Here is a 27,953-nt window from a genome sequence, read left to right as displayed (position 1 = left end):
AGGTTGCTTCCTCTGCCGTGACACGCCAGCCTGCAGGAATGCGTTTATTTAGCATTAAACGAAAGGGCACCACCAACAAAACGAACGTACACGGAAAGACGAACGAAGACGACTCGGTAGCTAGCGATGACACCTAGACAGACACACAAGCACAGCAGTTCTAGTTGCCTTCCGGTAACACATTAGACTTAACAGCTTCCTAAACAAAGGAGCAGTCCTGCAAGAATCGTTAGAAGTAATTCGTGGAGAATGCACGACTGTGCTTAAAATAACGTGGGGAACAGAGGTATATAAATAAAGGAAGAGCCCTACGCCCCAATCCGTCGGCGCCACGTGCGCTCAGCTGGCCTAGAAGCAGAGCAGGGGCGAGCTAAAGCAGAGGGCACGTTTTCTCCTTCCCCTGCGCGTCGCTTCTAGCCTGTGAAACGTGGGCTCCGGGTCCCCGACTGTACGAGTCGCCAGGCAGTCGCTCCAGAGAAGGCGATCCCGAACGCGCGGCCGGGCGCTTTGTCCCAGAAGACGAGCGTGAGCAGCGCGCGATGCTCGCGCCCAAATCCGCCCCGACCCCAATCCGTAAGAGCGAGGTGGAAACAGGCCGGCGCAGGACGTCGTGCCCAGGTCCCCAGAGAGGGTAACTGCTGACCGGCACCTTCCGGACTCCTGCTTGCTGCAAACGTAGTCTTGAGAGGTATTAAACCCAAGAAAGGGTACAGATATTGTAATAGCAATTATTGGTAAGGAGACAGTATGTATTTAATACAACACAACTGAGAGAAACAAGATGCTCTGCAATAATTAAGAGCAATTGCCAGAATAATTTTTGCATGTTAGTGTTAAGGACACGTGTGCATTAATTACAACAGTTTCCACCCCGACATCACGGGGCAGCGCGATAGGTTTTCTTCCCGAGCCTCGCGGTGAAAGGCACAACACTGCCTGCTTCCAGTGCATAACCATTTGAACAGTAAATCACGCTGTAGCTTAAACCGAGCCACAAACACCAGTGCGTAGAGGAATGTTAAGCATGGGCTAAAAACCCAGGGCAACGAAAGCCATCTAGATGGCGAATTTCACTCTTGGGGCAGAAGATTTTTCGGGGAGAGTTTGCAGCTTTTGTGGAAGTCCTAGTGTCAGCACCAATTAACTTCCTCCCCCGCCTCCATCTGAGACACAGATGGACGGCCTAAGTCAGCTTGTCCTGACTCTGTTTCTCTTCCTAAAGAAACTTAAATAAATAAGGGAACAGACTTCAGGATATATGTATTTTTTTTTTGACCAAGAGTTACCCCATATCTCTGCAATCAATTACTGCAGCACAACCTCCCCCACTTGTACTTCTCCCCAGTCATGCTGCCAGGGTGAGCTCTCTAGACCACATTTTGGTTTCAGCTAATTGGCTATGGCTCCTAATTTGCTGGAAGAGCAAGGAAACTAGGCCTGACCGATACTTCCGGGACAAGTCAGAGGTAACAAAAGGACTAGGCAGTAATACAGACGAGTGACTGAGCTTTGAATTTCATGTCTTTTGGTTTCTTACAAAGAAAGTTTCCAAAAAAATATTGGTTGGGAAAAGTTAAGACATTCTATTTACATATTCGTATGCAGTTAAAATACATAATTAAGCCAATTCCTCTGATAATGCATGTCTTGCATCCACAGAGAGAGAATGTGGCTCTAACGGTCACCAAAAAAAATCTTTAACGTTCTTTTTCCTAAAAAAAACAAAACAAAATAAAAACTCCCTTATTTTAGAACTGACAAATCACTTGCAGAAGGGAAGCAGCTGTTAAACAGAAGCAGTTATTCAGTTATACAAGGGCAAGGAAAGCATCAGTCAATGAGCTTTTGAGGCTTGTATAACGAAGGATACTTAAAAGCTTTATGAAATTCACCCTCGGGGTAATGTTTGTTTGCCAGCTTTCAGCTTGCAGTGCATTAACACAAGTTTAAAGCTCTGGAGTTTCTCATGACAACTGTCTCACCTATGGCAGGACAGTATACCTTATGATTAGCCTACATGCAGTATATAAGTTTCTGCCCAGGGGTCTTGGATGTGGATGCTCTGCTCCAGATTCACTGTAGGATTTTGGAGTGAACTCAGCATCGCTCTGCAGTCAGATCCCCGCCACCAAGAGGAAGGCAACTCAGCGTGCAGGAAGCCGGCAGCCTGGCCAGCGCTCCCCTCCCTCACCTCAGATACGCAGGTACACGCTCACATTGGGGGGTTTTGTCAGCAGTTGAGAGCCAGCGCTCTTCTGACTAATGCTTTTGGTCGGCAAGCGCCTGCCGCAGCTTGGTGCGCACGCATCGCTGCCAAAACACCCGCCTCGGCCGGGGGCCTCGGGCCCGGCTGCACGGTGGAGGTGGCCCAAGTAGGAATGAAAACAGCAGCTGGGAGAGCCAGCGCTCCTGGGCCACCCTGCCTTCCTAGTGACCACCCATGGGGGTGCAAGTGCGACACAGCTGGCTGGCAGTGCAGTTCCTAATGCTCACTGAAATAATCCCCCCTCCCTTCCCCCCTCTAAGGAATTGCTGCTCTGTTCCTGCATCTGACCATAGATGGCTTGGGACCGCTTCCAAGCTGCAACCGGCTCATACCTGCAAGAGGTGGAAACACAGTGGTAAAGTCCTTTCCAGCTGCCTAGGTTCAGAGCTAGTGCCCTCCTTGCTGCACCGGGAGAGAAGGCAGCCCGCTACCCAGAGGAGCCACGGACTACTTGAATCCTCCATCCCCCCTCCCCAAGGCCAAGTGACGAGACAGTCAGATGACGGCGGAGCCAAGCCACAGGCATTAAGTCCTCAGAGGAGAACGGTAAGAGCTGGGTGCAGGTTTTCTCCACGGGGATCTCTGAGGGCGGACGGAAACGGTAACAGTTTCATTTCCCCATTTTAAGGGGCCAGGGGGACGGGAAGGGGGGCTTCCAAGGAAGTTCAGTCCATCACAGGACAAAAAACAGGATGAGCACCACCAGCAAGATAACAAAGAGGACGATAATTGCACACCACTGCCGTCGATCTGGAAGAAAAAGGAAGTGTCAGTTTTCCCACTCTAAAATGGAAGTTGGGGGTGGGGGGAAGGGGAGAAGGGCAGAGCTCTTCTTCACTGTCTACTCCTAGGATCCCCATTTCAGCTAAAGGAAGCCCATAAAAAGGCAAAGGTATAGCTCCACAACCAGCAGGACAAACAGTATGTCCCTCTGCAGGCTCCCTGCTGTTCGAAAGGGCCGAGTTCCCACTACAGCCCAAAGCTGTGAGGCCACACAGTTTTTCCTCCAGCATTGTGGCTGTTTTTTTTTTTTTTTTGTTTTGTTTTTTTTTTTTTTTTTTTTTTGACAGCTGTATGAATTCTGAGGTTTCTCCTTAGCCAAGTTCAAGCAGATTTGATAAGCCAGACCAAAAGCTATTGCGAGGAACAAGTGGAGCGCTCTTGTGGGCTGCTGCTAGTTTGTTGTGTAACCTGTTTGCTAGAGTAACGAAAAGGGGTCCAAAGAAAGGTTTCTAAAATAGCTCTGCTGGGAACAGCTTGTCGCAGCTCTCTGTCAGAGTCCTAGGAATGAGGTTTCTCCTTCCCAGACATCTTGGTACACCTCTCAGGCCATAGGAATGTTCTGCAGATGCCCAGTGTGGCATCACCTCTTAGAGCTTTCTCAGGGAGCTCATCGCATCATCAGACCAATTCTGCTCTTTAGAGAGGATGTATTAGTGCATGCCACAGAGCAAAAGTCAGCCTGTACTATCGCTCTAAGACGTCTGTCGTCATTTCACTCTCGCAGCGGAAGAGTCCTCCATCCGAATTAACGTTTAGCTTTGACTTCTCGACACTGGAAACCCCACCGCCCCTGGACACTGCTCTTGTGCAATATGAACTAGAACAGCAGCCACAGGAGTCACTTGTGCAGTGCAGACCTCTACGTAGATAAGCTCTGTTTGCAGCATGCTTTCACGGAGCAATAGAAGGCTACACGGCTGCTGTCTGCTGGTGGCCACATCTGCGACGGCCGAGATAAAGCCCCTGTTAGATGGTGGTGCCACGTGGGGGCAGAGCTGCTGTCATACCCAACCCCCCAACTCCAAACACAGCAGGGTCACTGCAATTAGCAGTGGGAAGAGCCTGCCCACACATCCCTGAACTGGTCCTGTTGCTTGTGATGGTCTTTTGTGACTATCAGAAGCACTTTGCAATGATCAAAGTGTTTTTTCTCATGCAAAGTCAAGAAAGGTAAAATTTGCCAGTGGTCACGCTGCCACAAGACCACCAGAAGACTGGAGTCTGTCAGCCTTCTGAATCATCTATCTCTAAGGGGCTGTATTTCAATAACCCCGTAAATTTCCTGGCCAGCCTAATCCTGCAGAGCAAGAACGCTCTTCTCTTTCCTGACTTGCTCCTGCTGCCATGAACTACAACATATCCATGCAAGAGGGGATAACAGAGGAGGCTATCACACAGCATGCAGTAAGTAAGTGCTTCGTTTCAAGAAGGAGCGACAAGGGACTTCCCAGCAGGCATGCTGTATTTCCTGTTTGCACTACCGTGGCACCCAGCCAGCTGAAAGACCCGCCAAGTTCAGGCACAGCCTTATAAGGGCTTTTCTTGTGGGCTCAGCCTTCCCCCCCCCATTTCAGATCACCTCTGTCCTCTGTTAGCTAAGACGCTTCCAACTGACAACACGCCTGCAGTGCCCCAGCTTGCTCCTGCCACGTGCCAGCAATGCCTTGTGCAGGGAACTGAGAGTTAGGAAGGGGCTTGCTGCAGCTGAGAGTTTACGTAGGGGAAGCCACACATAGTTGTAACCGAAAGCTTTTGCTAGGCAGGCAGCCTAGGAAACTGCAGCACAGCGGAAGGCTGCAGAGCATTCCCATACATCATCTGTGAGAGGTATTTTCCCACTATAGCAGTCAGTAGCAGCACAAACAGAAAGGCATCTGTAAACAAAACAAAAGCTTCAGACAGGCTACAGAGCAGGGTCTCGGCATGAGCAGTAACGAGGTTTGCAGTACTTCCCCCCTCTGTAACCTCTCAAGCTCCTGCAAAAAGCTGCTCCCTCTTTTTCTTAGGTCAGGGCAGACCATCAGTGGGCAAGAGCACAACGGGTCACAGCCCTAAAATCCACTGGCTTGTCTCCCCCTTTCCAGGACCTACCGCTAGTCATGTGAGACACTTTTGCAAGCTTCTTCATGACGTTATCAAGCCGTGACTGAGTGCTGTCTAATTCATGAGAGAAGTCGTCCAGCATCCTGGGGACAGAGAAGTGCAGAACTAATTAACAAGTGATGTGTCCCTTCTGGATTTCTCTGTGTGCTGCCACGCACTGACAAAAACACCAATGAGATCAGTGTATCAGACCATAGCAAAGAAAAGCAACATAGCTTGCTGTCTTGAAAGCACCCAAACAAACAAACAAACAAAAACCACCTGCTCAAGCAACAGCTCTACTTTGGTGGAAAGTGAACTCAGTCGGGACTTCGGCTTGACTGATTCCCCTGCTCTGGTGGAAAGTGAACTCAGCTGGGATTCCCACTTGACAGATCCCCCTGAATGTACGCAGGCATTTTACAGGTAAGATCCACTGATCTCTGCAAGGTGAAGAGCAGGGTTTTCCCTCCTTCTAAGATGAAAGTCATATTTATAATCCATGATTAGCAGAGAATAGCTAAATTTAGGCAATGTTTAGACTTCAAAACTGTTTTGTTGTTCAAGTTTTACAGCTGAAGCAAAGTTCTTGTGTCAGATATGTATCGAGCAGGAATGAGACTTGCGTTGCTTTTACTGTGCTTTTTGAGCTCTGTGTGGAAGTTACCCATCTACCTACCTTCACACAGTAACTGTAATGGATCGGAAAGCCTTTTGAAGCAGTGTTTTGTCAGTGGCAAGAATCTATGTCAAGATAAACGAGTACATCCAGGATCAAGGTACTCATCTTTAATGGGCAGGATTCTAAAGCTTTCACATGTTTAAGAGGACAGCTGCCTTCATTTGGAGTTCTAGGGCACTCAAATTTCTTCCACCATCCCATCTTTTCTGTCCTCTCTTTTTGTTAAACCTTCATTTGGAGCAGAAAAGAGAGTTTTGAAAAAGCCATATCGCCTTCACTATCTGCTACTCTCTAGGAAGCACTGATGGCATATGTGAAGTTCTGCAAACACATATACCACACTGACCTGCTTCAGTGAGAGCACAGACATGCTGCAGGACTTCATAAATGTTGTATTTAAAGTTCCTCCTATCCATCAAAGGAAACACTACTTCACAAGGGGCAGAGCTCACCAGACTAGTACCAGCCAAACAGGGAGATTTTAGGCATGAACCATTTAAATTCATGCCTAAATCGCTAGCCTACGTAGTCGGAAATTTTATGCACTTCTTTGCAAAGGACATGCACTGGGAAAGAAATCTAATTTATATGTAAATTGGTGGATGCAAACTACTGTGTGAGCTACCCTTTAACCCTTTGCGTGGGTGAGCATTATTTTTAGCTTTAAGTATGAATAGCAGCTCTGTGCTGCACGTTTCAAACGCAGCAAGGCACAGAGCTCTGAGCTACTGAGTCGTGCAACCCCAAACAGTTACCCGGGGTAACAAAAAAAAACCTGTGGAGTGTGAAAGCGCCTAGTATCCTGCTTACACATGACTGCCCCCTCTCATCTGTTCATACCACTGGCTGCCTGAAGTCAAAGGAGCATAACTGTGTGCCTTAAGGGGAGTGTTTAAATAGACTATGAGACATGAAAGGTAAAACTAGCAGCTAAACCTGCCACAGGTGCAGGCTTTCAAAAGAAGATGACTGTGGCTAGATCCTTGAAGGCCTGAATAAGAAATGCTTTCCACTGCCTGAAACCAAAGGCAGTCTAGGGCGCTGGGGAGGGGAGCTAGGAGCGACTGCCTAAGGGATGAGGAAATTCAAGCCCTAACAGCTGTAAAGGTGTGTCAGCAAGGGATACCCCCTCCCCCAAGATGTGCTGCAGCCAGCCCACACCCACAGTGATTTCGGTGTCCACACTTACACTGCCTGTTCTTCCAGCTCCCCGCCAATGCGCTGGGACATGTTCTTCAGCACCCCGATGCTGCCAGAGACCAGCTCCAACTGCTCATCTTGCTGCTCGACAATCAGCTGGGGCCAAAGAGAAGGGAAACGGGCAATTACAGTCTTGCTGCCTTCTGCAACTGGGTCAAAGCCAGCTGGATGGATGGATGCTTGCTAACTCCACCAGTTTCAGCTGCGGAGCCTGGGAACAGGTCTAAGCCTCCATGAACCAAGATTGCATTTCTAAGAAATGCTTGAGAACTGACAACAACATGAAAGCCTCCCAGGCATCCTTGCACAACAGCCAGCTGCAGAGTCCCTCCCACTGTTCCTGCAAATTCAGCCTTGACTCAGCCACACTGTGTCCTTTCCCTGTGCGCCCACCACTAAGAAGACTCTTCAAAGACAGAGCCCCTGGCTAACAAAACCTTCACAAGGCTCACTGCCTTCAGCAGGTACAACAGTGGGCACCTAGGAGCCACGCTGCTGCTGTGCCTGAGGGAAAACAACCCAGAGGACGCTGCTGTTAATGAAGAGTTAATGCAAGCAAAATGCTGTTACAGCTTCTATGGCTAAAAATAACAAGCTTGGCTCTGAATGTGCCAAAGGAATAGGTCTGCTGATGTTTTAAGTCATTTTCAGGGCACAATCACACCAGGGATTAGGTTTACCCTAGTTACCTACTTCTGAATCTATTTATCTTCCTAGAGTCACTAGGTAAAACTCATTTGAAAGCTGGACCAGCGCGATGTGTCAGAAGCCTTTGCAGAGTTTGCTGCCTGAGAATGGCTTATTTAAGGGCCTGCGTTTGGGTGGGCTGCTACACATGGACCTGTGCACTGCCCTGGCACTTCTCCAAATTCTACCAGCTTCAGAGAACCATGGCACCGGGCACCATGACACAGATCTTCTAGCAAATCTTGTGGTCAAAAGCAGAAAAAGGAAGTAGGCATGTGCTCCTGCTTAGTCTATTCTGGTGAAGATGCACAGAAACACCAGGAAACATCAGCTCACTTTTTAATCAGGGAAAGCTATATAAGAGAAATGGGCCCTTTCTTTTTATCTACATTTCTACTCTTCCAAGAATTTTGGCAATCCTTGCAATATTCAAGTTCAGCATGCTCCAGTTTTCAGATCATCTTGTTTATCTTCTATACGGAGAATACCCAAGTCTGAAGGGTTAAAAACTCTGCACCAAGATATATCCAAAGCCACACTGAACAGAGAACGCAAACCCTAATATATACTGCAGCTAAGCAGCAGGTTATTAGGCTCCTGGCTTCAAAACAGCCAAGGACTGGATTTATTTTATTTATTTATTTATTGCTCTTGCAACCTGCACACCATCTCCCTGGCACACGTTTGGCAAGCAAGGCCATTCAGTTGACATTGCAGGGAAGCTGCCTTACCTGTTGTTGAGCTTGTTGCTCCTCAATGAAGTGTGAATTTGCTAATTGCAGTTCTGGATCCAGACGGCTGTATTTTTCAGGTGCAGAGCTCCAACTCTGACTCCCACTTTCTCCCAGGAGTGCCTAAACAGATGCACAAAGCCCTTAGCGAGACCTCTGTGTCTGCTCACAGCCTGTCTACAGGACATAGTGGGAAAGTAGAAACCCCTGTATAAACACATACAGCACTCGATTGCTGCTCATCCAGAGTGCTGTCAAACTCAAACAACATGACGCCAGCCTCAGAAAACTTTGCAGCCTCATTGCTGCACATATACCACTGAGGCAACAGGATAGCTGGAGTACAACTAACAGACAGGGAGGGAGCACAAGAAGGATGTCTGTATTAGTCCCCAAATCTGCTCAAGGTATGGTACTGTGCGCAAGGAGGACATGTAAGCTGGAAAGCATCCAATATTTAGTGTTAACAGATACATAGCATGAACTGAATACTGTGCTAAAGAATGACTGGGGCTTAAGAGGGTGTGGATGAAGTACTTAACCAGTTGAGCACAATAGCTGACAGAGTAAAAGAGTGCAATATATAAACAATGCAGCATTGTTTGCAGGGATCAGGTTCTTTGATTCGAGAAGTTATCTGTTCCTCCTGCATACCATTTACACAGTAACAACATACAAATTTACACCTGCTTCTTGCTCTGCAACCAGAATGGGAAGGCATGTGTACAGCCAAGGGAGAAGCAGGCTTTATAGCTGAGTAAATCTGGTCCCTTGAACAGGTCACATGAGTGACAGATGCCAGAGAATCATCTGAGGCCAGAAGGCGAGGAGCCTAACAGGTTAGGGAGCTTTGCTCACCAGTGCAAGAGGCAAGGCCAGCTCTTTAAGAGAGGCGTAGGAGGGCAAGATGAGAACATCTTGCAGCTTTTGGATGTGGGCAGCTGAGGAGGAGGGGACAATGGAGTTTTTGTGAAGAGCAGCTAGACAAGGACCAGACAACTAAGATAGGTTAAACACGAGATGGGTTCTACGGTTCATCTGGTTTGTAAAGGTCAGGGAGGGCAGAGAAAGCTGTGAGGGAGCAAGCAGGAAGCCAGACGGACATCTGTTCTTGCCCGCCCCCGAGTTACTGGGCAAGTTCCTGATTCTCTCCAGTTCGGGGCAAGTACTACTATCACTTATTTAACACTGTGCACTAGCTTTGCTGCAGCTTCAACAGCTTGTGCTTCCCAACCTTAGCTTAGCACTATGAAGATCGAGCCACCACCAGCCAAAAGCCAGCCTCTCAAACACAGAGGCACCCTGGAGAACATCCTGCAGCCCAGTACAGCTCAGTCTTTGCAGTCAGAAGGGAAGTAGTTCTGGAGAAAGGAGAGGAAGATACTAAGAGGAATCAGTTTTCTTGAACAGATGTCACTATATGTACTGGGCCATATGGCCTTCTACAGCTAGCAGGAGCGTCAAAGAAAAGAAAGCAGCAGAACACAGATATCTACAGACTTCTCTGAGCAGGGGTATAGAGGGCTTTGCTTCTTCAAGTGTTTTCCAAGCATCTTAATTAACCCTGTAAAAAGCTCAGGAATTAGCTCTGTCCTCAGCAGCCTGTTCCAGAGCTTGTCATTTTTGCCACAAGTGATAAGATTGATCCAGTCAGATAAGTCTGTTGTACTAAGTGCACACAAACTTCTACAAGAAGCTTTGGGAGTTGTAAGGAAATCTTCAGCCAATTTCTCTGTCAGCTGGAGAGGAGGAAAAACTGCATCTATTACTTAGATTATGAGAGTGGACAACCTGAGAGAACCTCTTCCATCCTCTTATGAGGTTAACTATTAACAAGATGGAGCTATCTGCAAGGATACATAGCATCCTGGCTCCTAAGTACAGTAGAGCACAGGATTACATTTAGTGCCTTGAATTCTGACTCTGCTCCTCCTGCAAAGGAGGGAGATTCCCTTTCCTGAAGGGTGATGCAACACTGACAGTTGTACACAGTCAGTTCTGACGACAGAGACAGATGGTGAGTGGTAACTGATTACTTTGAGAGACAGGTTTGGAAGAGTGTGACAGCACTGTGCCTGCGAGAGCCAGCTCTCTCATGGGCTCTGGAATGACAGGTCAGCAAAACAGACCTAGTTCAAAGACTCAGCTTTGTTACAGCATGTAAGCCCCTTGCCAACAAAAATATTTTTAGAAGATGAGCTACAAAACAGGATATATACTGTAATTACAACTTCTAAGCATTTTTTTTCAACATTATACACTCTACTTACTACCCTAAACTAAGTGAAAACGAAAGTTTCATGTAACACGTACCTTCACACAACAGCTGCTAAAGCTGATAAATCCTCCTCCTACTTTATAAAGTATCAAAAACATTACTATATTCATGTAACTTGCCTGTTTCTGAGTCTCACCTGCCTGTTTCTTCTTTCAGCCAGTGCTTGCATGGAAGAGTTTGACATCTGATCCTTCATTTCCTGTTTGTTCAAGGAAAGAAGCAGTATGTGAGCATTAGATTTGAGGTGAAAGGCAGTTTCAGTTTGTTACGATGTCATCTATTCCCAGCGAGATTTCTTGTGCAACAGATTTTCCTTAAAAACACATGCAGTTTTAAAGAGCCTGGAAGGATGCTGAATAAATCTCCATCACACTTCATAGTTGTACTAACATTAGAATCATTTGCAGTGGGTTATATTGAAAATATTCCTTATTTACTACTAGTTTTGCTTCTCCACAGCCAGAAACACTTTGATTTGTATAGGATTAAACTAATCTTCGCATTAACAGACTGTAGAAAAGAGTTATATTCTTGACCTGAAGGTGCTAGAAGCCTGTAACCTGCACTTTATTCCCAGTTGCCTCTGGTTTAACCTGGCATAGGCCAAGGTAGATTTCTTGTCCTATGGCAATCCTCTCTGACTCTGCCTACATTTCTCTATTATGACTTAAGGTTTGTTCTTGAGGTACTGTAGGAGCTGGTTAGTCACAAAAAGCTCCCAAACACTTTGTAAAGTAGCCTAGTTTTTACAGGATTATCAAATAGCCAGTATGATCTAGCAAGGTTTGATCTATCTCATCCACCAGCACAGTTCTGATGTCACCGGAAGATGCATGTATGTTTTTACTGCTCAGAGATGTGCAACAGATCTTCGAAGAGCACCAGCACCCACTCGGTTACTTTTCACCAGCTTATGCATGTGCTGCTCTGCATCACAAATTCCCCCTGTGGAAGCCACCCGATAACGCCACTAAAAAATTGCATTTAACAGTAGAAGCCGCTGCTCTAAAATTGATTAGTCAGCAGTTTGCAGCCTGAAAAAGAGGACCATAAAGCAGGCTTGACTGTTCTTGCTTGTCTGGGAATGTAAACTACACGGAGGGCAAGTCAGCGAGCACATGCTCGCTACCTGGGGCCATCAGAAGACAGTAAGAACTGTATCCAGACCACAGCATTACTGGTAGGATAACAAGCTTGCTTCTAGGCAGAGCAATGCATTTTATGAAGCAAGAACATCCAAATCATGAGACAGCAGAAACTAAGCCACATTGCCAGTGTGTGTTATATTAATACAGAGAAAACTTCCTAACTAGTAGTTTGTTATCAGGTGGTGAAGCTTTTGTGAATATATTTTTTCTCCATTTGTTACCATCAAGTTGTTGAAATCTGTCTAGCTTGTGAATCCTTCCTAAAAGCAATGCGAGCAAACGCCACTCCCTTTGCAGTCGATACTTTTCATTTCAACCCTGTCTGCAGCTTTGGAGTTTGTGAAACTGCTGCAGTGAAACTGCAGAGCTCTGCCAAGCCCACCTCTGTTCGAAGGACTGGTATTTAAGAGTGTGAGTCTGAACTTTAAAAAAACTTCCCCTAGTTAAAAATAAAAACTAGTGGCTGTTTTGACTGTTTTGTAGCAGTAGGAAGTTGAAGTCACTATGTAAATAATGCTAGTGAGTGTTCAAAGGGGACCTTCTGTTTTTGAAAAGTAGTGATACAAGTAAAGGACAGTTACTATTTCCTTCAACTCTGAAGAGAGACTCCAGTCTTCCCTGCTTAACAGAGGGATCTTTAGCCTTCATTTCCAGTTTTCATGCATTTCTAGGCTCATCATTACAAGAGATGTTTGAAGACTTAAAGAAGCAGCTGAAATGGAGGAAAGCCATCCAGGGGATGCAATGAGGTCTCTGCATCCTTGCTGCCCCAAGCCCATCTGGGAAGTCCATGGAGGGAGCACACGGGGAAAAGGAAGAAGCCCAAGAGAGCAGGTAACAGCTTTATCCTCCACTGCAGAGGAAAAGTTTCCAGTTCGGCACTGAAATGGCCACAAGATTTCTGCTTTTCCAGTGAAGCAGCTCCTCCACCCCAATCCTCTTGCCCTGTTCCCACCTGAAGCCCACGTTCCTTACCCTGACCACCTGCCGCGTGCTTGTGATGAAGGCTTTCCGTATACCCAACTCCGTTGCATCGAGGTTGAATTTCCGAGGGTTTGCCTCAACAATACATAGACAACAAGTCAAGGAATCACTGTCTTCAGGGTGGATTATGCATACAGATAGAGACCACCAAGAATGAATCTATCATGTGGCACTCCTCCAATTACCTGTGCATTTTCCCAAAATTCACTTAGCAAAGTACAAGACACTAAAGGAAAAAAGCATGGCAGCAATGAACTGTGCAGTGCACATAAAAGGGAAACCTCACACTGGTGTGGTTTTTGGTTGGCTGATGTTGTGCAGCACTTTCAGGATGCTCAGCTGAACACAAAGGAAAAGGACTATTGCTGGAAGCCAGCCTAGAGTAGGACTGACTACACAGAAATCCAAGTTCATTCAACAGAACAGTCTTTTTTTTTTCAATAAAGCATCTTAAATACATCTTTTCAAAATGAAAACACAAACACAGTGTGAAATTAGTTTGCAGGGCACATTTTGTCATCGTAATCTCTCATTTGCAATTTGAGAAAACCTGGCATAAACTGAAAATTCAATCCCAAGTAGTCTCGGTTTCTGCAAAAAGTAACTACTGGTGAGTACCAGCACTTGATTGCTTATCACAAGGTGGGAACTGCATGTCTCTAACTCCAAAGACTGCACCGGCAGTATAAAAAGGATATTAATTGTTTCATCCAGGTCTTCCAAGTCCCACTCAATGCTCCGCAAATTGTTCCTGAGCTCATTAGTGGTCCAGTCGATTTCTTCTCTTGTGGCTATAGAAGGATCTTGCAAAAGCTCTGTCCACCTCTGGAAGAGCCCCTGGGCAGTATTCACTGCTTTCTGCACCTCCCTGCAGTCAGAATATTTAAAGAGAAGTGAAGGATTATTGTCAAGTTTTTTTGCAGCAGTCATACTGGGACATTCTCATGCCCAGGGTAGTGCAACCTCCCTGCAAACATCTTTCTTTCAAATGTTTTTAGTTTATTTTGTACAATAAGGGTTCACCATACTTCTGGACAACTCTGTCTCCTTTCATGTTATAGCACAAAGTGCTGAGCAACAATTTATAGTTCAGTTACCACAATTAGCTAGGGGACCTTTTCTTTAGGGGAAGTTTCTATCAAGTGTCACAAAAAGCGAGACAGGGCAGTGCAACTGCCTGAACAAGACTCTTCTTCGGCAATTATTATTTTGCATTTCTCTCAATATCCTTCCTCTAAAGACAGCTAACTACCTAGGCCAGATACCCCAAGGGCAAACAGAATTACAAGAACTGCCCTCACAATATAGTTAAGCAGACTGTCCAGCACAGCATTGTTTATTTTAATTTAGCATTGAAAAAATACAGTACAGAGGATCCTCTATACTGGCTTAGCGAACAGAACTCTCTGCTGCTGCTCTCAGCTTTTTTGAGAAGAGTGCATTCACAGCACGGGAATGTAGGCTTAGCTGACAGCACTGAACGCTGCAGTCATGCTTTGGGGCAAGAGGACAGGTAAGCGTCCGTAAGTGTTACTATCTGTATGTACAAACACTACGGACCGTTCGCTCGGACTAACGGCGAGTCAGGACGACGCAGACAGACGAGACCAACGCCAACGAGACTTCGCTGGCTCCTGAAAGGTGGCCGCCAGTCAAAGAGCTTGCACACAGCGTCGTGCAAGATGCACTGATCTCCAGCGAATTAAAGCAGTTCATCAGCTGGAGAAGCCTACATGGGTGACCCACACTTGTCCTCACCCTGCAGCCCTCCGAGGGCCGCTGGCTCTGGGTCTCCTTACATTACACCACTAGGCTGAAGTCTTTCCACACCCCGGTGCGTGCTCCTCTTCTCGCACACGTGCAGCTCGGAGCCTGTTGCATCTCGCTCCCTAAAGTCGGTGCCAAGTGCTAAGGATCTCGCGCAGTTTGTTTCCTCCATTACTGCCTAGCAAAAGCTTTGGGTTTGGGTTTTTTTTGTTTTAACCTGCAGGTACCTCCTCAAGTACGTCCAAGCGGAAGCTGGAAGTGGAGGGGGATGGAGGAGCAGGGGAGGAAGAGAGGAGGAGGAGGAGAGGAGGAAGAGAGGAGGAGGGGAGGAAGAGAGGAGGAAGAGGAAGAGAGGAGGAAGAGGAAGAGAGGAGGAGGGGAGGAAAAGGGGAGGAAGAAGGGGGGAGAAGGAGGAGGAGGGGAGGAAGAGGGGGGGAGGAGGAGGAAGAGGGGGGGAAGAGGGGGGGAGGAGGAGGAGGAGGGGGGGAAGAGGGGGGGAGGAGGAGGAGTGGAGGAAGAGGGGAGACAGGCGCTGAGGCACGGCTGGGCCCTTCCAGACCAGCCTGCAGAGGCGACAGCACCTCCCTCCCCGCTCGCCGCCCTTTCCCTCCCGGCGCGGGCATCTCTCCCAGAAGTTTGACAGCGCATCCGCTCCCCCGCCGCGGCCGTCAGGGTTTTCCTCTTCCTTTTCCTTCTCTTTTTTCGCCTTTCCTCCCCCGACAGCAGCACCGGCCCGGCTGAGCGAACCCCCGCCCCGGCCGCGCCCGCTCGCCGCCGCCTCCCCCCGCGCTCCCCCTCGGCCGCCGGCACGGCCCCGCCGCCCCGCGCCGGGAGGCCGGCTCTCGCCAGCGGGGCGCCGCGCCGTGCCGTGCCGCGCCGCGCCGCCCCTCACCGCCGCGGCGCGGCGCGGCGCTCACCCCTTCACCACGAAGAACGGGTCCTCCATGGACATGGCGGCGCCGGCGCCGCTCGCTGCCGCCGCCTGCGCCCCGCGCGCCTGCGCAGTGGGGGGGGCGGGACGCGGCGGGGCGGGGCCGCGCGGCCGTTGGGCGCCATGGCGGCGGCGGCGGTTACCTCAGGGCGCGCCGGCGCCTCCCCCTGCCCCGGCGCCTCCCCGTCAGGGCCGCGCTTGCCGGCCGTGCCGCGCTTCAGCTCGCGCGGCTCGTGTCTCACGCAGGCGGGTTTCGCGGGGGGGCCCTGTGCGGCGCTGGAGGTGCCTTGGGCACGGAGAGGACTAATAGAAGGGAGCGGAAGGCAGCGGGCCGAGGAGGCGCCGCCTCGGTTGCACCTGCCCCTGGCCGAGACCTTGTCCTCCGAGCCCCGCGGCCCTCCCGTGCTTCGTGCTCCCACCTCTCCGTTCCGCCTTCCCCGTGCGCAGCTGCCAAGGCTGCTCCTTTGCGGTGCTCGTTCATATCCCCCCCCTTCGCTGGAGGCTTCGTGTTAGCTGCCAAAGGCCCCCCGTCACCGCTGTCCCTCACGCCTGCTCTGGCAGCTTCGGACTTTTTGCCTTTGGAAATGCCAGGAGGCTTGAGCTGGCGGTGACTTTTGGACGGAGGTGGAAAACCGGCAGCGCTTCGCTTTCGGGGCGCCGAGGCTGCGCGGTTCAGCTCGCTCGCCTTGCGAGAACCCCCCTGAACCTTCACCGCGCTGCGAAGGAAAGAGCAAAGCTCAGATAGCCTCTGAGAGCGGCTAGCTGGGGATTTCACAAGTCCTTTAATAAATTATACGAACCCTTTATTCGTGTGGCTTTAAGGAGAGAAAATAGCTCATGCGCCTTTGTGAAAAAGTATAGAGCTTCACGGTGCTGTTGAGGGCTGCAGACGAGGCACTTTTGAAACGTAGAGAAGTTGCAAACTTCAGAGGAAGGAAAAAAGCCTTTTTTGATGCTGAGAAGTGAATTTACGTGCAGCAGTAAATTCACACAAAAGTCAAATTGCTGCTGTGTTTTTTAGAGATGAAGTATTTTTTCTCTGTTTATTGCGGGAAGTTCTTATTTTTTGCTTCGAAGCGTTAGGGAGTGTTTCGGTGGCTTTCACTGTGCTCAGCTAACCTGTTTCTCCAGGGGCAAGGAGTGCTCTGTGAATGGCACCCAGCACAGCTGCAGAACTGGTCAGGAAAGATCTGATTAAACACTTCTGTGCTGAAAAGTGCCAAATCGTCAGAATCGAGACTGTCTGCAGAAATGAGCTGGGTTCACTGAAACTTGCATCAGGAAACAATGTGTGGCAAGTGTATACATGCACCGGGGTGTGTGTGTGTGTATCTGATCCCACACAAGCTAGTAGTCTAGCGTTAAGGATATGCTTTTGCCATAGAAGAGATCGCTTTTCCTCTCGGGAAAAGCTAGATTTGTTTGGGTTTGGATTTGCAAAAGGAAAAGTATAGGGGATTTTTTTCCCTACTGACAAGGCTTTAAAATGAAACAAAGAAGCAATAAAGGAAATAAGGTAAATGAGTTTCAGACGCTTCTACGTGCCTTTCCTCCTCGTTTGCATTTTTAGTAAAAGTTGTTGAAGATTTTCAATGGTGGTTATAACAGGAGGATTAGCCCGGTGATAACTTGACACAAAACACTAGTCTGTGGTTAAATATTCGCTGCTGTGGTAGGCTGCAAGAGTTTGCACCAAATCCTATCCAGTCGTGGTCCCTCTGTTCATAGCTAGCTTTTTCTCTTTTAGACATTTCATGTGAGGTTTTATGGTGACTTGCCTCTAAAATGCAAAGGGGGCAGATGGCATGAGGTCCCTACTGTGCAATCGTGTTGCATATTGATATCAGTGACTCTGAGGTATTAAAACAAAAAGGTCTCAAGGGGTAACTGTTACTTGCCAAGAGGAAGGCTTAAATACTAGACGCTTCCAGTCCTGCATGCTTGGCCAGCTAGAGACGAAACCTGGAAGGTACCAAGCTGCACACATGGAATGGAATAAATGAGCAAATGCAAAGGGATATTTTGTGAAGGATGCAGGATGACTATTCAGAATAAGGGTTGTTTTGGAGAAAATTTGGAGAAAAATTGGAGAAATTTTTCATAATGCATGAACAATCGATCGTTTAAGATGAAAATGAGAAATGAAATTGAGCAAAGAAGATGTGACCTTCTGCACAGCAAACCTCTGGAACTCACTGCAGCGAGATGCCAGTGATTCTGGGAGCTTACTGAGAATTAATTACATAAGTAGTCAGATGCCAGATTGCCATAGTCATCATTATTTTCTTGAATCAGTGGTAGGACAGGAGGTCAGGCTGATTCCAGCTGTGATGTAGGTAGTGGAAGCTGCGGCACTGCAGTGGATCATCTGTGGCACCCACGTGAATGCCCACTGAATCTGTTCCCGGGTGGAAATTGGAAGGATCTTTTCCCAGACAACGTTACTCCATAACCATTCCTTGCTCATCACTGCTGTCCGTGGAAGACCGTCCCGAGGCATCTCGCCAGGGCTCTAGGCTCTGTCCGAGGGCTGGCGGTTGTTAGTCGGCCTCGCGAACCAGGTCAGCTGTGCAGAGGGAAAGGACAAAGAGGCCAAAGGCAGGTCTCTACAGTGGGAAAGGGCCACGGATCAAATGGAGCAGGGAGATCAAACCTTGCTAGCAGGCACAGACATTTTATTTTGCAGTCTCCCTTTACTGTGGGAAGAGAGATTTGATGGAGGCATGATCTGCTCTGCCCTTGCAGAGCAATTTCTTCCAGGGATAACAGGTCCATGACTTGAGAGTGTCACTATACAACCTTCCTATCAGGCTTAAATAGGAAGCAGTGGAACAGAGGACACATCTGCACGCTGGGATGTACACGGAGCTACAGTAGTCGTTTGCCTGCCAGCTAAAAGGAAGGTGACATTGAGATATGAGGAGAGAAAAAAATAATTAGAGTGTGACTCCTGTGGGCACGCAGTATGCCCCACAGTTCCCTGAATTGTGACTTTAGTTGACTCTACGTGGAGTTCATGCAATTAACGTGTGATTTTTAACCCCGTTTTGGGCCGTAGGTGATTGCTGCTGAGGCTGCCTCCTGTTTAGCAAAGAGTAAGTGCATCCCTCAAGGCCACAGCTGCGGAGCAAATTGCTCCAGCAAAAAGCATGTTGTTGCGTGGCTTTCTGTGAGCTGGAAGCAAACGCTGCACTGGGCAGCTGAAGGCCCGTCTGCCAGGCTGTAACCAGGGTCCCAGTGCTGTCGTGTTTTTTGTTACTGGACACAAGGCAATCTCCATCTGCGTAACTGGGTTAGAGAGAGCATATGCACCACGGTCCTCTGCACTTCTCTGGAAACGGCACAGAAGCCACTGCAAGCATATCAGAGAGGAAAAAAAAATACAGGAAGGTGAACTACAATAGAAGGGTTGGCTGATAGGAAACCCCAGACAAATAAATGCATTTTTTCCCCAGGAAACCAAAGCGAATTCCATAAAACATGGAAAGGCGCGAGGCCAGATTTTTCCAAGGGAAATTGCTGCCTGAAGAAGCCGATAGTGGGATATTTTTCCCCCCTTTGTGTTTGGAGAGGTTGCCGGAGAAGTAGCAGGATTTTTTGAAGGCAGGCAGTCGGGGTCACGGGTGGCCACAGGAGGGGTGGGAAGTCCCAAGCCATGGGCTCAGGGTGAGGGAGGGGACGTCTTAAATCATTTGTGCAGAGACAGAAGAGGGGAATCCCAGGTCACGGATGAAGAAAGGTGCCTGGGAGGGAGGAGAGAGTCCTGTCTGCTTGGGGAAGGAAGGAGTAGTCTGGAGCATCTACACTGTTTTTTTTTCAGCAGATGGGAAGGGGGTCTTTAACTCTTAAAAAGCTCCCTTTGCTTTCTAGTGTGCAACTGTGCTGTAATATCACACCCTGTTGTGGTTTCACGGGCAGGTATATTAGTGCTCTGAAAAGCTGAGGAAGCTGCTTCCTTCCTTCGGGTTTAGGTTTGTATCGATTTGTTTGTATTTCGCTTGTGTGTTGTGTTTTGTTATCATTCAGCAGTATTTAGTGGTTAGTGCTCTTTGCTGTGTTTTGGGATGATTCTGAGCTCTTCTGACCTTATCTTCAAATACAGAGAAACCGGAACAGTTGGGAACCCTGAGTGATCGGTTATCGATATCTGACTGCAGCAATTTGAGACTGCATCGATGGGAATCATTGATTTTTCTGGGGGAAAAAATCGACCTCAAACAAACCTCCTCCTCCTCCAACCTGTGTGGGTCTGTCACAAATGGCTCATTTTCAGATGTCTGTTATTCTTGTCTAGAAACGAACCCAGAACCCAGGCTGTGGCTACGCACGAAGCTGCATGTTGAAATGTTACCCTCTGGCCTTGTAACCTTTTGTCATCAAACCCTGCGGGATGCAGCCTGGATCTGCTCAGACATTGAGTTGTCCTGAAACTACACTTTTACTTGAACAAGCTATTCGTGGGAAGGATTTTGCCCCAACCCAACTTCTGGTGAGAGAGATGGATGTATGTCGTTCCCATCTTCTTCCTGCGAAGAGTCTAGCTCACGATTCCTGGTCTGTATCAAATAGAAAGGTGACGAGGCACTGAAACAGGGCTGGGACAGCCAGAAGGAGAAGTGATGAACAGCCCAGCTTGAGCCTGGGCCTGGAAGAGACCCACTGGCAATCCTGGCTGGAGGATTTTCCATCTCTTTGCTGCAACTTGCTTCCCTCTCGGGCCTGGGCCGCACATTTGGTGGCAAGCAGCGGGGCAGGAGATGGGAACGACTGGCTGGTGGGAGGGAACTATTTACAGCGATGCCGCTGCCAAAACAGGATCTTGGTAACCACATCCTCAGCTCCACCACCGCGACAGGTTAGGGAGGCCGTGCTGCGGGCCAGATGGCGGAGACGGTTGGATCCAGAGCCACGTTTCTGCAGCATGGTGGTGGCGCAAGCTGGCGGACGTCGGGAACGAGAGCGGGACCCTGAAGTAACGTGAATAAGGGACTTCGGCTTTTACGTTTCTGCTGGGGAGGCTGCTGGGGAGGCAGGCGGAAAGGTAACTTCTTAAACTGCAGTGGCCATCGGGCTGCAGGCTGACGCAGACGGAGCAGCTGTCGGGCAGCTGGCGTGCGCCCGCGCGCAGCGGCAGCAGCCCACGCCGCGCCTGGCCCGCGCTGCACGGGGCCTCCCGGCCGAGAGGCGTGAATCCCCGCTGGACTTCCCAGCTCCGGCCTCCTTCGCTGCGTGTCGAAGGCGAATTTAAATGACTATAAAAACTCGGCGGTGTGTGCAGCCCTCTGCAGTTATTCGCCCCACAAGCTGTTTCCTGTCCCGAGCCTCTTTTATCCTGCGTTGTTTCTCGTTCCAGGTGGGGCCGCGGGCTCCCTGCTGTTTAACCTCCTCGGCTGCCCTGGCCGGCGCTCCCCGCCGCGGCTTGCTCGCGCGGAGGCCGCCTTCGCGCGCGCCGCTCTGCCTCCCCGGCCGGCGGGCCGGCGAGCTATTTCGGGAAACAGCAGCTGAGCGGGAGGATTGTTAATTGTTTGTCAAGCCCCTTCCAGCCTAGTTAGATCACAGGCAGAGATTAGAGCCCCTCGTCACACCCTTTCCTCCGCCTCTTTTTCCTATCGCCTGGCGGGAGGAGGGCGATGCCCTCCCGGTGCAGGGCGGACCATCCTCTTCGTCGTCGCCGCCGAGGGGCTCTGGCGGCGGGCGCACGGCGATGGCCGGCAGCGAGGGCGGCTCGGAGGGGAGCCCGGGCGCGCGGAGCCGCGGGGCGCGCGGAGCCGCGGGCCGAGGCCGTCCCGGATGCGGCGCGCGGGCGCGAGCCCGGAGGCGGGCGGGCGAGCAGGCAGACGACAAAGCCGCCCGGGGCCTCTGACCTCAGCGGCTGCCATGTGACTCGGCCTCAAACTTACTAAAGCATTACATCAGCCTGGGAAAGAAAAAGGACAGAACTGCCACCAAAATATTGCCCGTCTTAAAAGGGCTGGCGGTGCGCCGGCCGCCGCGGGACCGCGCTCCCCCCTCGCCCGCCCGCCGCCGCTCCTCGCCCCGCGCCTCCCTTGCAGCCCCCCGCCACGAGGGCGATACCCCCCTCTCCCCGTTCCCCTTTGCAAAGAGCACAAGGTGCCGTCGCGGTCGGGGGCGGGGAGGGGGTCGAAGCAGCGCTGGTTTTGCCCTTCCAGTCCTGTTAATCGTGCGTGCCGTGTGTCTCGTCCCAAACTGGGCAAGCTCGGAGTTCGCGAGTGAAACCAGTGATAGGGGGTACTGGTTAACAGCTCCTCCTGCCCAGGGGGGTGCATTTCTTTGCTCTTTCCCTGCAAGGCTCCCAAAGCCCCCTTCCTGAGCCCTAAGGACGTTTAGGAAACACTTCATACATAAAGAGCATCGTATTTATTGCTGTCCAAGGCTGAAAAGATGTGCAGTAGCCAACATTTTAAGCAGATTAGGTGGCCAAAATGTAGGCTGTGGCTACCAGAGAGAAATGTTGGCTCGTATCATTCTGCTGAGGTGGTAGGTGGCAGAACAAGTCAGTCAGCTTTGGATGCAGTCACCTTTACTCAGCAAAGATCCTGTGCAGTGTCTTGTCCACCCATGTTTAGCTTCTTCAGCTCACAGAGCTGCTTTGCACCACAGCTCTGCATCAGCTCTTGAGTCAGGCATGTGGCTTCACGAAATCAGCAGGAATAAACTCAAATGAGAAATATGAAGTCTGATCTTACTCTTCTAACTGGAGTCATCTCTGCTGATGACACCAGAGGCCCGGGTCCTGCAAGCAAGCTCTGGGGTCCAAAAGTGACTCATCCGCTGTCACAGAGAGAGGAGATACCATGTTGTAAGAGCGTAACCTAACATCACATCTTGGATGGAGCAGCTGGCAGCAGGCAGACATGACCCTGGTAGGTGGAGAGGAGTGACTGAAGTCCCAAACGTCTCAAGCCAGACCTGACTGAGCTGGTTAGACTGACCTGAGGGCTTAGACCAGGGAGTTGCTGGCCCTCCAAGGCACAGGATCAGGTTCTGCAGGTCTGGAAACTTGAGGATGGCGGCGGTTCCCACCACTGTCACTCGCATTCCTCCTGCCTCCCACGGCCCCGTGTGGGCGGCAGAGCAACCAGAGAAAGGCTTGGTGGTGCTGTCGCAGGGAGGGGGAATGTCAGGAATGGCTTTTTAGGCCGTTGTCAGTCATACACTTCAGCACGCTCCAAGTGCTCCGGTCTAGTCATTTGAGAAGAGGCATCCTGGCAGGTTTGTGCGAGAGGAGGTAGAATCTTTTTAGATGTCAAACCACAGGCTGCTTTGTTTTGGAAAACCATACCATTGTGCTCAGAAGGAAATGTCCAGAGAGTGGCGTTTGGGGTTTTTCAGCTGCGTTTGAGCTAGAGAAAAACATACATTTGTTCTGAGTTTGGGGTTTTTCTGGGAAAGGCTCCTGCCGTGTCAACTATGTCTTAATGTATTTGTGGTTGAATGTTCACCTGGTTTCTGTTACTGTTGTTACCAGCCACCCTGTTGTCCTCCCAGGAAGCCAGAACGTGGTGGCAATTCTTGCCAATAAGATATCAGCTCAGGAAAGGCCACCTGAGAGTCACCGGCACGGGCAGGCCGATACCCTGCATGCTGGGGAGGCTGAGACACGGTTAAAAGCAGAAGGGAGGTGAGATGCCTTCACTCTGGAGCAGTGGGGAGCTGGCATGGGCGATGCTGGGGCCATGAAGAAATTCCTGTGCTGGCCAAAATAGGAGAGTCTGTCTCTTTTTCGGCAAAACGATAGCATCCATTTTCTGCTCCGGTCCCCTGTAAGAGCTCTCCTTGTCCTCTGCATTTCAGCTCACAGAGGTTCCTATTTGCACCCCCAGGTGACTGCGTTTTTGGCCTTCATGCGCTGGGTAGGGTGCCAGGAGAGGCTGGGGAAAGTTGCCGAGGAATCTGAGGACAAGTTCCGAGTGTTTCAAAAAGAATAAAAGCCGGTTCTTTTTCTGTCTCCTTTTGACTGCATGAAACAAAAGACTCGTTTCTGAAACCCCAGGAGCGCGGCAGGTAGCGCCGAGGAAGCAGGATTTCTAACAAGCAGCAGGTGAGAGCTGGGCTAGATGGAGGAGCAGGGCGTCTGGTGACTCAAGGGAGACAGCGTATCTCTAAAAACACCTTTGGAGAAACGCGTGGCGCACTGTGCCTGCAGCCCGTCGCCTCTAGCCAGCGAGTTACACGCCGCATTGCATTGAAAACCCGACCAGGCCACCCTCGCTCAGCAGCGCGCAGACGCTCGCGGCCTGAAACGCTCGAACGCTAGGACATGCCAACATAAAGATTGCTTGAGAAACCTGCATCCCGCCCTGCCTGTGCTTGTTCATCCCGAGCTACGTCTTTAATGACACGATAGCACGACGCTTGGATATTGCTGCTTATTCCTGTCTTGGGCGGCATGTTCCCGAGCCAGTTTGCCCCACCTTGTCGTGCCGGGCTGGGAGCAACCTCGGCCCTTGCCAACGCCGGCACCGCCGCACAGCAGGTTGAGGAAGCTGCTCCGGCTGGAAGCGATGGCTTCTGCGTGGCGTCGAGCCCCCCCCGGTAGGACCGGGGGCAATGGGGGCAGGCTGCTCCGGCGGGGAGGGAGAGGCGGGCGCACGGCAGGGCTGCAGCACCCTCACTCACTTCACTCACTGCTACGCAGCAGTTCACTCCTTCCGAGCCCCCGCGCGCTAGCCTTCGTCTCGATGGCAAAAGCCAGCACTTCTGCAGCTCCCGCCTCGCTTCTCGCGGCTCCCCGTGATCCTCGTTTCGGGGAGTCCTGGAGTGGCTCCCCGTGCAAAAAGGGACGGAAGCAGCTCGCCAAGCCGCGGGCAGGAAGTCTGCCCAAGAAGCAGAGAGAGAAACTGATACTCCAGGGCAGGGCATTCAACCTCCTTAATTTTGTCCCCACGTTCCTTGCACCTCTCTGCCACCTTCACCGAAGGCGGTGATTGCTTCTCGGTAGGAAAGGGAGGACCCAGGCCCCGAAACACCCCTCCAAAACACCCCTCCGAGCGCGTCCGTCCTGGTGGCGGCCCCAGGCTGCACTGTGGCTGGCCACTGGTTTTGATCCTGCCCCCGGTTTTTGATCTTCCTCTTTTATCCTCAGCTTCCTGAGAGCTTCACTGCCAAAGCCCAGAAACCTGCAGCGAGGAGCCCCAGCTTCGGGGTCCGTCTCTTGACCGCCTGCGGTCCCCACCGCCGCCCCGCGTGCCGTTGCCGCTTTAAGGGCCCTCTCCGCGGGGCGAGCGTTCGAACCCGCTCCGCTGCCTCGCCATTGGCTGGCGCGGGCGCGCGGGGCCCCGCCGGCGGTTGGAGCGGCCGGCGGGGCGCCCTGATTGGCCGCGGCGGGGGCGGTATATAAGGCGGCCGGGCGCGTGGGCTCGCCTCAGTCGGCGGCGCGAGGGAGCGGCGAGCGGGCGCGGAGCGCGGCAGGCGGGGGCGGCGCAGCCCGGTCCGGTCCGGTTCCGTCCCGTCTGTCCCTATGGAGTTCAAGCTGGAGGCGCACCGCATCGTCAGCATCTCGCTGGGCAAGATCTACAGCGCGCGGGGCCAGCGCGGCGGCCTCAAGCTCCACAAGAACCTGCTGGTGTCGCTGGTGCTGCGCAGCGCCCGGCAGGTCTACCTGAGCGAGCCCTGCTGCCCGCCCGAGCCGCCGCCCGCCGCCGCGCCGCCGCCGCCGCCGGAGGAGCCGCCGCCGCCCGCCGCAGCGTGGGCGCCCGCCGAGGAGGAGGAGCCGCCGCCGCCGGACGAGGCGCCTAGGGGCGGTGCGCGGCGGCCCGGCGCGGACTGCGAGAGCCGCCGGGCGCGGCGCTGCTGCGGCTGCTGCTGCGCGGCGGCGGGCGGCGAGGCGAGGCGCGCCGGCTGCGCCGCCGGCGGCGGGGGGGGCGCGGCGGCGGCGCCGCCCTGCTGCTCCCGGAAGCGCGGCGCCGGCGAGCGGGGCCAGGCGGGCTCCCCGGTGAAGAAGCCGCGGCGCGAGGCGGACGAGCCGCCGCCCGGCGAGCAGGAGGACATGGAGACGAGCAACGTGGCCAACCTCATCAGCATCTTCGGCTCCAGCTTCTCGGGACTGCTCGGCAAGGAGCCCGCGCGGCGGCGGCGGCCGCCCCGCGACGGCGGCGAGGCGGCGGCGGCGGCGTCCGCCGAGGCGGCGCCCGAGGCGGGGCAGATCTGCTGCGACGAGCCGGTGCTGCGGACCCTCAACCCCTGGAGCACGGCCATCGTGGCCTTCTGACCGGCCGGCCGCGGGCGGCACAGACTCGCCCCGCTCCCTCCCTCCCCCGCCGCGGACAGACCGGCAGCCGGACGCAGAGGTGACCCCCCCCCCCCCCCCCTCCCCGGGCGGCGGCGGCTCGGGGCTCGGCAGCGCGGAGTGGCGCCGCCGCGGGGCAGCAGCGCTGGGGAGCGGCCCGGAGCGGCGCTTCCCGGCCGCGCCGGCTCGTGTTTTAAGCTTGGGAAGTATTAAGTTTATTAAATAAAGTCTATATTTTGGAAAGGCTTAGGTCAGAACTCTTACCTGGTGCTTTTAAAAAGTGTTTTATTGAGAGGAACAAAGTTTACAGGCGCTCTGGTGGGAAGTCCTCGGGCCTGTTCGTTGGGCTTGGTAACTCCCGGCCTTTGTTGTATAAAGGCTCGGGGCTCTCGTGGGGATTTTGTACAGTGTTCTCCAGTGGTGTATCTTGTTTTGTATAAAATGTAACTCTACGTGTACAACACGTATTAAATATTTTCAACTGTATGCGCGTAGTCCGTGTTTGTGCAGCCGCTCGGCCTGGAGGGGGGAGGCAGCAGCAGCGAGGGTGCGGTTGGTTGCTGCGTGTCTGTGGCTGGATCCGCCCTGTGTAGCCAGAGGCTTGGGGTGGGCTGGAGCCCGGCTCTTCTGGGAGCTGGGAAGAAAGGAAGCCTCTGTCAGGGCGGCTGGAGTCGCTCCCGGGATCTTCCAGGTCATCTGGCTGCGGCCTCCTCCCTGTGCGGCGCAGCTCTGGGGCGCTGACTTTGGACACACGGGGACGTGGTGGGAAGTGCTGGGCTGTCTTGCTGGCTTTGTAACCCTGTTCATGAATCGAGACCCCAGCTGGGGCTCTGGGGTGAGGCATGCGGCTGTAGCAGCGTTTGAAGTCTTGCTCAGAATATACCTAATGTGCAGAATTGCTCTGTTTGGGTTGAAAGCAGTTGCTAAATACCAAAAGAGCAACTGCAGTGCAGCCCCAGCTTGGGTCGGCGTAGCTGCCTCTCGAGCACTGCCAGGTCAAGGGCTGGGCATGGGACTTGGCGTGCTCAAAGGTCCTGGGGTGGGGGGTGTGTGAGCTGGTATTTCCTGGACATAGGCTGTGTGAACTGGCCAAATACTGCTCTGCCAAAAACTTTTTTCAGTACCTCCTGTTTTGCTTTTACTGAATACCTAAAATAGTGAATGTCTAGCTAGTTTTGCTGGGGAAGGGAGAAGAAAAAAAGGGTTAAAGTTCCTGCTTCTGTGGGTGGGGAGAAAAGTTTGGCCCTTACTTCACAGTAAATACAGAGTGCCTCAAGGCATTGTAATTAGATTGAATTGTGGGAGAATTTTTCTGCTTCTTGCTGGGAGGATCAGTAGTGGTGTCTCAGCTCTTAATTAATGAACTCTTCAACTGAGGATTAAATCTCTTGCAAATAAATGAAGATATCTTTATGCCCTCTAATATGCTGCCTGGAATATCTTGGTGAACTTCAGGGGCCCACCTCTTAAGAGAGCTGTTGAGCAGTTAGGAACAGGGTGTTCTGCTCTTGCCTTTCTCTGAGGTGGCTCATAGGTATCACGCTGCGCTTGTATAAAGGCTCAGTGGTCAGGAGTCAAAACTTTCCCTTCAGATGAGGTTTGAGGATTGCAGAGTGTTAATTTTTTTCCCCTCCCTACATCCTGTTTCTGTGAAAACTGGAAGTGTCAAGCTTAATCCTCCTGAGGCTCTAGGAAAGCAAAGAGTGGAGGACTTGCGGGGGGGGGGGGGGGGAGAGAAGCCTCCTAGGTTTAGGTGTCTGCTGGAGAGAGCTCCCTAATACGCGTACAAGTTAGCAACTCCCTATTCTGATGCAAAAGTGAAAGTTCTGTAGTCTTAATCAGTTTGTTTATCTTGGTGCTTACTGGTGACACACGGTTTTGTAGCCTGGTAGAAAACCCTGTGCTCCAGACAAACTGGTTATGATGAGACACTTCTTTCTGCTTCGTAGTTGTTGGGAGGAGACAGGAAGGGCCAATTTCTGCTTCACTTTTAGAAGTGATCTCCAAAAAAAAAAAAAAAAAAAAGCCTATAGCTGGCTATCAGCTGGGGAGAAGGACTCATCTTGGGACTCTTGTGGTAAGGGGAAAGAGAAGGGTGAAAGAGAGGAGGAGGGGTTTAGGTTCCCCCTGAAGAGACAGGGCTGTGTTGGTTTTTTCCCTACAGT

General features: G+C 51.6%; 2 protein-coding genes across 3 annotated transcripts; one reads left to right on the top strand and one right to left on the bottom strand.

The window, feature by feature from the left end:
* Nucleotides 1-29: 29 nt before the first annotated feature.
* STX6 (syntaxin 6) lies at nt 30-15,592 on the bottom strand. Of its 2 annotated transcripts, none has more exons than XM_062581368.1 (8): nt 15,526-15,592; nt 13,540-13,709; nt 12,833-12,927; nt 10,846-10,908; nt 8,432-8,554; nt 7,003-7,109; nt 5,141-5,235; nt 30-3,016 (listed from the first exon to the last, which is right to left on the bottom strand). In XM_062581368.1, exons 1-8 carry the CDS (start codon nt 15,558-15,560, stop codon nt 2,940-2,942), a joined length of 765 nt encoding a protein of 254 aa, XP_062437352.1. In that variant the 5' UTR covers nt 15,561-15,592; the 3' UTR covers nt 30-2,939. The 2 variants fall into 2 exon arrangements, with proteins under 2 accessions (XP_062437352.1, XP_062437353.1); XM_062581369.1 differs by lacking the exon at nt 15,526-15,592 and adding an exon at nt 14,641-14,662.
* Nucleotides 15,593-24,937: 9,345 nt separating this feature from the next.
* Nucleotides 24,938-26,274, top strand: IER5 (immediate early response 5). The gene has a single exon (XM_062581372.1). The coding sequence runs from the start codon at nt 25,021-25,023 to the stop codon at nt 25,768-25,770; it is 750 nt and encodes a 249-aa protein (XP_062437356.1). The 5' UTR covers nt 24,938-25,020; the 3' UTR covers nt 25,771-26,274.
* The last annotated feature ends 1,679 nt before the right edge of the window (nt 26,275-27,953 follow it).

This window comes from Rhea pennata, chromosome 8 (genome assembly GCF_028389875.1).
Source record: "Rhea pennata isolate bPtePen1 chromosome 8, bPtePen1.pri, whole genome shotgun sequence".
Lineage (NCBI taxonomy): Eukaryota > Metazoa > Chordata > Aves > Rheiformes > Rheidae > Rhea > Rhea pennata.
This window is presented reverse-complemented; position numbering and strand designations above follow the sequence as displayed.

Excerpts from the sequence above, each read along its gene's own strand:
- IER5 (XM_062581372.1), top strand. The coding sequence starts at position 25,021 with ATGGAGTTCAAGCTGGAGGCGCACCGCATCGTCAGCATCTCGCTGGGC.
- STX6 (XM_062581368.1), bottom strand. The coding sequence starts at position 15,560 with ATGTCCATGGAGGACCCGTTCTTCGTGGTGAAGGG. Across the intron at positions 8,555-10,845 it reads CTGAAAGAAGAAACAGGCAG|GCACTCCTGGGAGAAAGTGG; the intron begins GTGAGACTCAGA and ends GCATCTGTTTAG. Across the intron at positions 7,110-8,431 it reads AGCAACAAGCTCAACAACAG|CTGATTGTCGAGCAGCAAGA; the intron begins GTAAGGCAGCTT and ends CTTTGGCCCCAG.